The following is a 13,982-nucleotide window of genomic DNA, read 5'->3' on the forward strand; positions in this document are numbered from 1 at the left end:
TAACTTCAGCCACAGAGCTGCACCTATAATGGTGATAGTTAGGAGTCTCTGACTTGGCTGATTCTCAAACTCTAGCTGCTAGGTTTCCATTATTCAGGGAATCACTAGAATAGTTTTTTCAAGAAGGTTTATGTAACATTAAAGTGTCAAATGTGTGAGTGTACATGCTCTGGTACATATGTGAAGGTCAACTTGGGTTCTGTCCACCATGTAGGTCCCAGGGATCAAACTCAGGTTGTTATGGTTGGTGGCAAGTGCCTTGACCCGATGAGTCATCTTGATAGTCCTGTTTAAATTTTAACCAAAAAGTAACTGTCAACTTGCATGAACTTATACATTAAAACTGGTATATGTTCTGAATTCCTTACAGTATCTTAAAAAAAGCTGAAAATACTATCTAGTCCCACACTTCATAATTTCTAAGCCTTCCAGGGGTACTGTAGTATCTGGGATAATTTCATGCTTTCTGGTCATAAATGCAGGTGCAACAATAGCAACAGGAGCAGAATACTGGCCTTTCAGAGTATGGACGAGAAGTGGGAGATGTGGATCAACTGGCTGAGCAATTTCCTAGCATACACTGAGCTCTAGATTTGAAGTTCAGCTCTCCATAGACAGTACAGGGGAATATACCTATAATCCCTGCACTTGGTGGGCAGAGGCAGCAGAAGCAGAAGTTTAAGGTCACAACCTCCAACTCCCTGGCTACACACAGAGTCAGAGGCAGAGACCTGGTGATACTCTGCATGATGTCCTTATGTAAATACACTTTCCATGTTGTATAAAACAAACTTCTACTATCCCACACTGACAAGAATTCTGGAGTAAGGAAATACAAGGATGATTATATAGTGTTGAAAATCAAAAGGTAAAACTGGTTTGAACTCATGCCCAGAGAAATGTTTATTGTACTTGAATGATTCAAAACATTGGCTCTTCCACTCCAAGTGAGGGTATTTCAAACATTTACCTATTATGAAACTGTAAACACTCTCAAGACAAAATTTGAAAACTAACTTTTCTCTAGAAAATATATGCACATAAGTATTCCTTAGATGGTGTGCAGCCCACTCTTCTCTTGGTAATCTTCATAAAAGCGTCTCAGTGGCTCTGGGATCCTGGGTGTCACAATGCTCAAGGCCTGAGTGAAATGCCTCTTCAAAATACAGTCAGCTTTGATGTTTTCTTCCAGAGCTAGCAGAGCGGCCTCCTTGCAGACCGCTATGATCTGAAATTGAACAAACCAAAGGAGGCAGAATACAGTTAGCACTCTTTTGTAGACAAATTATTTTCAACATATTTATCTCTGGAATGACATTCACAAAAATCCTTTTAAGAGTTCTAGGACATCCAGGGCTGTTACACAGAGAAACTTTGTACTGGAAAAAATCCCCCCAAAACCAAAACCCATTTTTTTTTTTGAAATATTAAAAATTTATTTGTATGTCCTTCTCTCACACCAACTAGCTTATTTTTTTTAATTTTTTTATTCGATATAATTTATTTACATTTCAAATGATTTCCCCTTTTCTAGCCCCCCACTCCCTGAAAGTCCCGTAAGCCCCCTTCTCTTCCCCTGTCCTCCCACCCACCCCTTCCCACTTCCCCGTTCTGGTTTTGCCGAATACTGCTTCACTGAGTCTTTCCAGAACCAGGGGCCACTCCTCCTTTCTTCTTGTACCTCATTTGATGTGTGGATTATGTTTTGGGTATTCCAGTTTTCTAGGTTAATATCCACTTATTAGAGAGTGCATACCATGATTCACCTTTTGAGTCTGGGTTACCTCACTTAGTATGATGTTCTCTAGCTCCATCCATTTGCCTAAGAATTTCATGAATTCATTGTTTCTAATGGCTGAATAGTACTCCATTGTGTAGATATACCACATTTTTTGCATCCACTCTCTGTTGAGGGATACCTGGGTTCTTTCCAGCCTCTGGCAATTATAAATAGGGCTGCTATGAACATAGTAGAGCATGTATCTTTATTACATGGTGGGGAATCCTCTGGGTATATGCCCAGGAGTGGTATAGCAGGATCTTCTGGAAGTGAGGTGCCCAGTTTTCGGAGGAACCGCCCGACTGATTTCCAGAGTGGTTGTACCAATTTGCAACCCCACCAGCAGTGGAGGAGTGTTCCTCTTTCTCCACACCCTCTCCAACACCTGCTGTCTCCTGAATTTTTAATCTCAGCCATTCTGACTGGTGTAAGATGAAATCTCAGGGCCAAAACCCATTTTTGAGATTATATCTTTTCCCCTTCCCTTTCCTCTTTCTAAAACCTATGTACCCCACCACTCTCTTTCTAGGTCGTGGCCTCTATTTCTTTGTTACTTGAGTGTCTGTAGTTCTAAATATGCAAGTACAATTTGCTCAGTCTGTATAATCTTTCTTGTATGTATGTTTTAAGGGCTGATCATCTGGAATTAGACAAAAAAAAAAATCTCTATGTGCTCTTCTTGGGGGGGCAGACTATTTCTCTTGCTCTCAGAATTACGGAGCTGCTGTGTAGGGTTGAGACCTTGTGGGCTTTCCATGTTATCATGTCTACAGGTGTCATTTTTCAGGTTCTGTTCAGGCAGCTATGTTGGTGAGACTTCATGTTGGGTGTAGCATCTGACATGTGTTGTGACTTTTGCACTTTGAGCACATCACTTTGGGAGTTGCTCAAATTAATATTTGGTGTTTTGGTGGTGCTATAAATGGACCCAGGGCCCACATTATGTTATGCAAACCCTTTAAGTTTGCATATGGAAAAAGCAACCATATATAGAGCTGTCTGTTTTTTTTCCAGAGCAAACTAGAGCCAGCACAAAGCTATATGACAAATAGGCATATGAGACAGTGGACTACGCCAGGACACTTGGTACAGTTAGTTGAGTGGGTTCAGAGTCCCTGGCACCCTGAGATGGCAGGCAGTTCCCTGCTCCCTACCAGATTCCTGGCTTGGAACCACATGCTACATTTCCCATATAGGAAATGTGATCTGTGGTCATTTAGCCCAAAACAGAGTTCTCCATGTTAATGAGGTATCTAAAAGCACATGGATATTCCTCCCTGCAAAATGTATTTAATCTCTGGTCCACCCTGAGAAGGTGGTATGCACCCATTTTCCATGATGAACAAACAGTTTAGAACTAAGGACTGTCTCTTTCATCAAGAACCGCCATGGGGGAACATGGAGAAGGCCTTCACCTACAGAGCCGCAGCCTAAGTCTCCCACAGAAGGCCCCTCAGCACTCCCAAGCAACTGCTACTAAGCTAATGTCAATGACAAATGAATTCCCTAGTACCCTGGCCTTCTCGCCATCCTCAGTCCACAGGTCCCCGACTCTGTTCCCAGTTCCCCTCTACCCAGGGGTGCCTGGATGTCCAGGAGTTTGGGAGCCCACAGCCCCAGGGTCTTCATTGTGGGCCCAGGGACCTCCAACCCTCCATTCCCAATTCTGTGTGGTTTTCTAGCGCTTACTAGATTCTTGGAGTCAGGGAACCCCAGCTTTGGATTCCCACATTCTAGGCTGCATTTCCCCCCCCCCCCCACCACCACCTTCCCCCTTCCCCCAGCCATGTATCAAGACTTTGTTTCGAGTCCAGCACTTGACAGCAATAGTCCAGTGTTCTGTGTTTTGTGGGCCCGGCACTCCAGGCGTGGGGCAAAACATGAACCCACATATGCGCTGTTAAGTGTGTGTGGCCTGGACATGATAACCCACGTCTGGCCCCATTTCCAACACAGCTGGCTAAGGATAGGTTGGCTACCTGTGAAGTTTGGAGGCAGGAGCCCTTAACAGAGGTATGATGGTGCACAGTTAGGCCCTGCTAACCAGCACCCCTTCTCACAGCACAGAGTTTGTACATTTCTTTCAGTCTTTGCTGAATGACCAGCATATGAAACATTTCTTTCTTGTATCTCTTTGATGAGCTCTTGACTCCTGATAATATCAAAAAAGTGGACTGTTTCCTTAGGGAGGAAAGTTGGGAGAACTGAGAAGAATCTGGAGAGAAGGGAGAATTGATACAGGGAGAATGAGAACATGTGAGAGGAAAATACTAGGGAAGGAAGGTTCACTGGATTTCGGATAGCTGAGGCAGGCAGGAGCCAGTGCTGTTCCAAAGATGCACTGCACTATTGTGGTGAACAGGCCCACTGGATGAAAAGAGATTTTCAATTTTCAGGGCAAAAAAGAATGATAAGTGATACTAGCTGTACCCTATATAGGTGAATGAAGGCTAGGTGAAACAGTTTGCCCACTTAAATGAAAATGGTTTCTCTGCTTAGCTAGGCAAGCAGATACAAGCAGCCTTCTAGGGGACTTAGCAGCCTGCTTAGACAGGTTTCGAACACACACACACACACACACACACACACACACACACACACACACACACACCTTTGTCAAATTTCAACAGTATAACTATTAGTTCTGGGCTTTATTAATGAGCATATAAGCCAACTACAGTAGTTATGCTTTTCTGAAAATAAAGTGGCTACAAAACTGCTAGGGCAGAAAACACAGCAAATGCAACATGTTGGTCCCAGTGGGAGCTTGAAAGCCTCTACAAAGGGAGGTGAGAGGCCTTAATAGGAGAATCTTTTCACCAACTCACTTAAGTACCTCTTTCATCAAGATAAGGTATAAGCATCACTGGAGAAGCAGGGAGTGCTGGGTGCTCACTCTCCAATAGTATAGAGAATATGTCCAGAGTGTAGCTCTCTCTTTGATAAGGGAAAGAGCAAAGTGCTACACTTTGGGTCAACAGTACACTTTACTGACCAAATCAGATTTATCCTAGAAAATAGAGCAACATAACTTTTATGAGTATCTTCTATAAATGTTAGACAAACATCAACTCTATACTCAATGATTTGTTCTGTAACCGATGCCTTAAGTTTCGCACACTTACCAAAGCATATACTAACCACAGGAATACGGTCGTGGTGTTGGGGAAGGGGACTTGATAAGAAAGGAGATGATCAAAAGGATGCCTGGAACCTGGTTCTCATGGTCAACAGGTTGGTAGATAGGACTGTGGCATATTGGGAAAAGAAAACAAATGATCTGGTTTGGCAGGCTTCTTGCCAGAATGGTTATTAATGGAACAGAAAGAAAGCATTTACCTTGAAAGTAGATGCTTATAATCTGGAGCTTCTAAGTATGTATTAACATCTGAAAATGGCCTTGATTTTAATAAAAGCATTTCATCTACGTTATGAGATAGAACTTGGAAACAGAGAGGTGGGAACATTTGGATTAGATGGAAGGTTCTGTAGAACCTTTGGAAGGAAGATAATGTGAGACAAGTGCTGAATACTGGGTCTCGTGTCAGAGTCCTCCTCACAGCTGTAACCAACCTACATGCAGTCCATGGGCCCATGAAGAAGCTATGAATGTGGCTAACACAGAGCTGCAAGCTTTATGAGATGTTCTGGTAACTCAACTCATAGATCTCAGTTCATCTCTAGATAAAACACTGCCACAGCCACTGGACACTTCTGGAAAGAGTTGCTATTTTACTTTCTACTGATGAGTTTTAGTACTTCAAAAAACTTTACCTTTTTTCTTGATATCATGTATCTTTATCTTGTATCATGATAGGGAATACTTGGAAGACCCAATTACACAATTCTTTCTTGCTAATTTGCTTTCATAGCACATGTACTTCAATCAAAAACAAAATCATAAACAGGACAGACAGTATGGATTCCTTAGCCAGGCTTCCACTCCCCAGCCAATACCAATGGACTAGCTGCTCTGTGCAGCAACTACAAGAAGTCAAGTATAAGATTTAGAGGTGTGAGAAACTGTATCTGTCTTTCATCACTATATACCAGCACGGGATGGATACACACTGACACTCAGGAAGGAACACCATAGTATTTGTGTACAAAGGAAGACATTGCTGTTTTGAAAAGAATTTAGACAGACAGACAGAGACACAGACACACACACATGGAGAGTAGGGAGTGAGTGAGGGAAGGATAGATAGATGGCTGGAGAGGTCTCTCAGTGGGTAAAAGTCTCACTGCACAAGCTTGATCACCTGAGTTTGATTTCCAGAGCCCATGATTGATAGAAGGAAAGAAATGACTACCAAAAGTTTTCTTCTGACTTCCATGTACATGCTATGGCAGCAAAAGCAAAAGAAGAAAATGCAGCTCCAATGGACCAGGCCAACATTTCCCTGGGAGATATCAATGACCAGTACCCCATGATCAAAGAAGTCTAGGCCAATGTAAAATGGCCTGCTCCACTCAGGGAATAGGCAGAGGAATTGGGAAGCTGATAATTGAAGTCCAGCAATGATAGCTGCTCAGTTTGCTTTAATCCACTTATGTTAGCATTTTGTCCTGAAGATTCATATGCTGGAGCCTAATCTCCAAGGTAGCAGCATTTGGATGTGGAGCCTCTGCCATGTAAGCCACTCCCTTCTCTACCAGCAACTATGGGCTTCGTACCCTTATAGAAGGGGTCTTGGGAGCTGGTTTAACCCTTCTAATACACAATGACACAGTGAAAAAGTCCTGTCTTACAAATCCATGCGCCTGATAAGTGATTCCATAGACACCCAAATTGCAAATAGCAACTGGGTAGTGCCTATCAGTTAGCCAGCCAATCTGTAACAGTATCTGGAATCATCCAATGTTCCCCACAGAACTCTTCTCTCCTATTTTAGCAGACTATCAATAAATAGTTTTTACTCTTGACATCCTTTTTCTTTGGAAAATTCTTGTGATTATATTTATTTTTCAAGGGTGTGGGTGCTCGTCACAAGTATAGAAGTCAGAAGACAAAGGGCAGAAGTCAGTTCTATCATGTGTGTCCTAGGGATTGAACTCAGACTGTCAGCAAGTACCTTCATCCAATGAACCATCTTGTATTAACTACGTCAGAAAACTTACTAACTTTGCTCTTACATTTCAGAATAGAGACAAAAGGGAAAGGGGCTGAGGAGATACACGACGGACAGACATAGCGAGGAGCTAAGAACAGGGATAGAGTCAGGTAAGAGGCACAGCCCTCACACGTTTATCATCAGGTTTCTACATATACATGCTATTGCACAAAGGCCAGGATCTGCAGCGCTTTTATATACTTTTATCAGTTACATTTTCAAATTCCTGAAATGAAAAGAAATAAACAATAAACATTGATTATCATGCTGTATTTGGGTCTGGAGTGCTATGGTGGCTTCAGTCACTTCTCCAAAAGTTAAGAGAAACTCTGTCAAGAATACAAATGTATTCTTTTGGAGAGACCCTTTTTCAAGATATCAAGATTTGTCACACTGGGTCAGGAATGTTTTTGCAAAAATGTGTAGTAATATATATTAGTTTGGAGGACCTGAATGGAAATTTGCTAAAAATGAAACATGCAAACAGCAAATGGATGGTTCCTCTGGTAAAGGACCAATCTGTCCCCTGGCGACCAGCCAATCTGTCCTGGACCTAAGTCTGTAGTTAAGTATTGGAAGGTTGAGGGGCTTCTCGTATAAAGCTGCCCGCATGTCTATCTGGGAATGAGACCTGTGAGGAAAGGCCTTCAATCTAAACTAAAATTGCTTGGTAGCTTATATAATAAAGTCTATTAAAAAAACAACCACCACCACCCAATGAGATGGGGTTGTGTTTGCAAAGACTGATGTTTCTACACAGAACAATCACGCCCCAAACCAGTCAGAGTCTAGGGCTGTTTCGGCAACAGTTAATCCTTTCTGTTTTCCCCTTTTCTTGTGAGGCCACAGAAGACTCTGCTGAGATGTGCAGACAAATGGATGAATTTGAGTCACAGATAGTGAGGAATATTACCCTGTTGAGAAAGAAAATCCTTGGCCACTTGGGCTTCTTTAGCAAAGAGCATTTTAGAAGCCAGCCTTTAATTTCTTCAGGATCTTGCCCTTTCCCACATTGGTACAGATTTCATTTTTTAAAGGGGTTATTGGTAAGCTGCCAGAAAGGGTGCTTTGGCTAGCAGGCTACAAACACAAAAGAGTATAATATTCTCAGTTTTGACAAATCGATAGATACCTAAACTTTCATATGTGCCTTGCTGGGAAGTTGAAGCACATTTGTGGGAAGGAAAAAAAAAAAAAAAGAAACAAAACTACAGACTAAGATGTGTTTTGCGTCAGTGGCTGTCGTACCACTTTATTTGGTTCAACTTATTTCATTCATTCAACAGTTAAAATAGAGCTGGTGATTAGTTATCTAACATGAACACAAGACACACAGAAATACCACGTCAAAGAATTAGGTGAATTTAAGATAAACACCCAAGAGGAAGAGTCTGCTACTAAAACCCTCTACAAATCACCAGGTTCACCTAACAGTGAGTCTTTTTAAATAAGAAAGTAGTTGGCAGTGGAGGTGGAGGCTCATGTGAGTATGAATTTCATTCTCTATGTGGGTTTCTGTAGCAGCAGTACCCTTAGCGCCACATGCACAGTAACGGTGCTGCTGTAAGCTGCATGCGTAAGCTGCATGTGGAAGCAGTGCCCTAGGAAGAGAAGGCTCTTGACCACGGAGCCTCGGGAAATCTAATTACTTCACTTCTAAATCTAAACGGGCAAAGAGGCAATTATATGAATTCTGAACAATGTCCTACTTCACTGTGGAGAAAAAGGAAACCTCTTATATATAGCCTATGGTTCTTTTCTCCAACTCAACAGAGAAGCAGAGTTTAAACAAGTGTCTGGGCACAGCAAAATAGAAGCAGGACCACACAAAAATTAAAACCAACATGGCTTCTGAGAAGACAGTAATGCTTTTAAAAATGTGATTAAGAATACGTCCAGGCAAATGCGGCCTACTAAAAAGCAGTCAACAGGAAGGAGACCATGACCGTGTTTGGCAGTTTCCTGAACTTTTATTCTCTGTGTGCTAGAGCCCTTCCTTCCCTTGTTCCTTTCGGCGTTACAGCAAAACTAGTCTTTTCTGGTGAATGTAGCATCAGAAGCAGTAACTTGAGTAGTTGCTTCCATGACCAGGCAAGGCCTGGGGGAATCTGCACTCTGCTACCAGACAAGCACAGTGAAAGTGACAACACAGAAACATGCACGCAGGAGGCTGGAAGCTTTGAGGCAGGGGTGCTGCTGCAAATGTCTTGGAGTGCAAGTAGGGAGGAGCAGGAGCTGCTTCCTGTCCAAATGCATTAAGTTCTAGCTAACTTTTCTGGTAAACTACCAGAAAAGGGGTTGTTATCCCCAAAGTGACACAACCAATAGTCACCCAACACACAGATCTTCACACTGGACAGAGAGGAGGTGGCTATATAGATATCACAGATCCAGATTCATATGGACTAGGTAAATTAGATGGGGAAAGCCCTTTTTCTTTCTTTTCCTTCTTCTCCCCACCCCCCTGCTTTTCAAGACAGGGTTTCTCTGTGTGGTCTTGGCTGTCCTAAAACTCCCTTTGTAGACCTGGCCTTGAACTCAGATCTGTTTGCCTTGCCTCCTGAGTGCTGGGATTAAATGTGTCCACCATCATGTCTGGGTACTTTTAAAAAAAGACACCCCTGCACACATATACACATATGTATGTATGTATGTAAGAATGTTTCGCTTGCTTGTATGCACATGTGTGTACCTGAGAGATCAGAAGAGGGAGTTGAATCCCCTGGCACTAGATCTTTGTGAGCCACCATAAGAGTGCTCAGAACCAAATGTGTCAAGTGCTCTTAACTACTGGGCCATCTCTCCATCTACCCCTCCCCCCCCATCCTCGCCCCCTTTATTTTATGGTGGTGGAATGGAGTGCCTGTTTTTAGGTGCTCTACTACTAAGTAGAGCTCTAGTCCATCAAAATGAACCCCCACCCACCAGAGTCCTATGTATCACAGCAGCTGGCTTTCAACTTGTAGATGGCTGACAATGATATTGAACTTCTGATTCTCTAGTTCCTTAGTGCTGGGATCATAGGCAAATCCCACCATGCCCAGTTGTGCTGGGGGCCAATCCAGAGCTTCCTTCATGCCGGGCAAGCACTGTACCAATTGAGCTACATCCCAAACACTCCCCTTCTCCCTTGAAAAAGTTACTTCTTGATAGCTGAATTCAAACTCTGTTTAACAGTACTCCCTACTTCTTGATAGCTGAATTCATACCCTCTTTAACAGTACTCCCTAAGATGGCTTAAGACTTCGTACAATTTAACTTCTAGTGCACCTGATAGATGGTGATTTCTGAGCACAAAGGCACAGACATGCTGCTGTGCTCCTTGCTAGGGCTGCTGCGCTGCTCAGAGCAGGCTGCAGGACTTCAGGGACCCTTTTCCTTCCTTGCAGCTGCACACTGAACCCACAATGGCCCAGAAGCTGTCTGGGCCACTCCTGCTGTTTGGCAGGAAGAAAGCACGACATCCAGCGAGGCCTAATCTCAGCTTCTTTGTATTTCAAGTGTAGTAAATAGCTTTTAAAAACCCACCAAAAGAAATGGGCCGCAGTGCTTAAAAATTTCTTAGGTAGTCTCAGAAAGTGGTTTTGTTAAAAGCGTCTTCTGTCTGGAACACCTGTGACCTGTTGAGCTTAATTGGGCTGCAGCTGGCGCCCACGATTGTGGTGAGCCACTGGAGCACTGGCAGGACATTGTGCTGTCCTGGTTCACCCGCCCCCTTCTCTGTTCTTTTCACTCTCACAGCCCTGTGACCTCCTTCCCTGTGTGTGGAAGGGATTAGGAACCCAGTAAGAGTGGCGTCTTGCTGTTCATGAACAGCATGCTCTGGAGGTGCCTCAAGGAGGCTACCTGGGAGATTATGCTCCTGCAGATGGGAGGGAGGACGGGCCATTGAGCAGCTGAACGCAGCTGAAAGGCAGCTTGAAAGGTGGATCTGAGGCAGCTCAGCAGGCTCGGCAGGAGTAGGGGCAGATGAAGTGGGAACTTTACAGATACAGGGAGGTGAGCCTGGCACAGCCACCAGCCGCTCAGAGAGCCACGCTACATGGTAGAAGGGATTAATTATGGGTCACACGAAACACTCATCCTTTAAAATGAGGCAAGAATTGCAGTTTAGATCTACAGAGTGAGTTCCAGGCCAGTGTGGGCTGCAGTGGAGACCTCTGTCTCAAGACAAAACAAAAACACAAAGGAAAATTTACACAAAGATCAACTATCCTGTACAAGTTTGGGGCTGGAAAGATCCCCAATATTATTTGTTCCTATGGGATTTTAGTGTTTCCAGCTTCTATGGAACCACCATAACACGATGAAAGGGGTTTTGAAAAGCAAACAGCTATCATGGAACAGAACAGGTAGGAAGGTACTACTCCAGTGCAGTGCTGAGCTAGACCAGATGGCAGGAGACCCATTCTCTGGTCACTCAAGGAATCTGACTGCCTACAAGGTAGCAGGTACCAGGAAACATAGCAGTAAAACCCAAAGGACATGTCTACCTTCAGTGCAGTGCTGGTGTCTCAGTGGGAGGTGTTTCATGGCCCACACATACTTCTGGTTTCAAACATAACTAACCGCTGCTTTCATAGTTCCAAGATATCATAACTGTCAAGATTTAGTTATCTGTGCTAAATGTCTACTCCCTGTACTACAAGTTTTGTGAAGGCCTTACAGGCTCAGCCCTTTTCTACTTCCCAAACATTTCAGGTTAACATGTTAGACCTCCCGCTGAAGTCTGTTATCTCTGAAGACATACAAGAACTAGCTTTTGCCCTTTCAGTCCCTGACCCCCTTGTTGGAACTGCCAGATAACCTAGATTAAAAAGGCACCATCATCCTGGGCACAAGGAACACCCTATGATTCTGTGTCATTTTGTGGGATTTTGCTGGTTGGCAGAGCCCTGAAGCAAGCACCAGTTGTTGTTTTTGAGACTGGGTCTCTGTGTAGCTCCAGGAATCCCACATAAATCTGGATGGTTTTATTCTAGAGATGTGCATGGCAGAGACTACTGTTGAGGTAGTTTGAACGTGGGCTATTGGCTTATGATCAGCATCTGACTTGACACCATTCATTTACTCAAACACTTTTACTATGTAGCCTTCAAATACATGGTAATCTTTTTGCCTCAGCATCCTGAGTCCTGGGATTAAAGTACTCTGCTACCATATGCTGAAATCGTTTTTAGCATGGTGTGGTATTTAGTACTATTTATATTAAATAGGAGGAAGAGAGGTTTGATAACCCAAATATAGTCAGCTAAGGGGGAACTAGAGGTCCTAGGGACAAATAAATGAAAGTGTATCAGCACTTGTCAGTAAAACCACCTTACACTTCCTTCATGCACAGCATTCTAATTAAAAGTGTAGTCTTCCTGAAAGGACACCTCCCCAGGCCCAGCACAGAAATACATTTAAATTAGGTCAATTTACATCAGATAAGATTTCCTCAGAAATCTAGAATAAATTCATACACCTTCACTTTTGGACCTTGAGGTGTCTGTATGTATGCAATATTCATGAAGGCCAGGAGAATGCATCAAATTCCCTGGAGCTGGAGTTACAGATGGTTCTAAGCCACTACGTGGGTGCTGAGATTTAAATCTGGGTTTCCCAGAAGAGCAGCCAGTGCTTTAATCACTAAGCCTTCTCTCCAACTCCTCAACATATCATGGAATTTGGAGCTCTTCAATTCAGCTAACCTGGTTTAACCAGTAAGCTCCAGAGACCTGCCTGTTTCTGCTCTTCAACACTGGGGCTGCAAACGTGCTGTTGTACCTGCTTTTACAAGGTTGCTGGGGATCTGAATACAGGATCTTACTCTGCAGCCCTGACTCATAAGATCTACTTTCCTATCTTTACCAAACTGAGACCAGACTCTGCATGTTTGTATTTACTGAGGTTAGGGAGTAGTACATAGTTCTTCCTTCCTTAGTTTCTCCTTTTTGTGTCAGAAAATTTCTATACCTGTTCATACATATAACTTAATGCATTTATTTGGATCTTTATTAGAAAGACTTACATACTATTCTTATTGAAATAAAAAATGCTAGGGCAAGATTACAAATTATACACAGTAAAGGAACTGCAAAACCAAATGGCTAACTAAGTAAGATCAGAATTTCTAAGTGGCAAGCATTAACTCTGTCCTTTCAGCGATAATTCACCTGGGAGGAAAGGCACATCAATGCATGTTTTGCTGGTTGGCAGCATGACAAACATTTAGTATATCAGGAAGTCTCATCTGAAAGCTCTTAAGTCATATAAACTTTAAACTCTATTTTCTACATGTCCATGCAAAAGGAAAAAAAAAAAAAAAAGGGAACTCTCCAACTTTACTGAGTAGAAGCTAATAGTGAAATCCAGTTCTTCCTTTTAAAAAATAGATTTATTTATTTATGTGTGTGAGTGCTCAGACCCATTATAAAAATGGTTGTGAGCCACGACAAGTTTTCTGGGAATTGGACTCAGGATCTTTGGAAAAGCAGCCAGTGCTCTTAACCACTGAGCCACCTCTCCAACCCTAGTTCTTGCTTTAAACAATAAAATTTACAGCTGTGACATACTTCAAAGATCATAGTAACAAGCTTCAGGGAGCATTTTCTATACTGCTCTCTTGTGCTCAAGCTGGGTGGGAGGATGATCTTCAGGTGAAGCAAAGTCTTAATCAAAACACACTTTACTATCTTTCTGATAAGTCCTCTTTTAGTAGTATTTATAGAATTTCAACTCCCCAACACTTACATATTCCCATGTAAGTTATGTTAGACTTAGGGTTATCCTCAGAATTCTGAAATTTTAAATCTATCTTCTTCCAAATCCTGATGTCTTTAAGGCTCCATATCTATAACTTCACAGCAAATACAAACAGGAAAGTTGTACTTAAAAGGTGCTCAGGAGTTACAGCACACTACATCTGTGAATGCCCCCTAGCCAGCTACTCTAGTTTCTGCTTCAACTTCTTTTATTTCTTCAAATATATGCAATTAGTTGTTGTATCTGTGGTGTACTAGAATTCAGCTGCAGGGACAGAAATGTAACCTGGATTAAAGAAGGAATTTTTAGGAAAGACTGGGTCTGTTAGAAACTAAGTGTGA

At 42.6% G+C, this 13,982-nt stretch overlaps 1 protein-coding gene across 4 annotated transcripts in view; it reads right to left on the bottom strand.

Moving 5' to 3' along the window:
* Positions 1-878: 878 nt before the first annotated feature.
* The window catches only part of Spata5 (spermatogenesis associated 5), a 164,771-nt gene continuing 151,667 nt past the window's right edge, over positions 879-13,982 (bottom strand). For 3 of the 4 annotated variants that reach the window (XM_052180599.1, XM_052180598.1, XM_052180600.1), the window contains exon 16: positions 879-1,228. In XM_052180599.1, the coding sequence (XP_052036559.1) occupies positions 1,052-1,228 (177 nt within the window). In that variant the 3' untranslated portion in view covers positions 879-1,051. The remainder of the gene's footprint in view (positions 1,229-13,982) is intronic. The other variant, XM_052180601.1, reaches the window with a different exon arrangement.

Source organism: Apodemus sylvaticus, chromosome 4 (genome assembly GCF_947179515.1).
Source record: "Apodemus sylvaticus chromosome 4, mApoSyl1.1, whole genome shotgun sequence".
NCBI lineage: Eukaryota > Metazoa > Chordata > Mammalia > Rodentia > Muridae > Apodemus > Apodemus sylvaticus.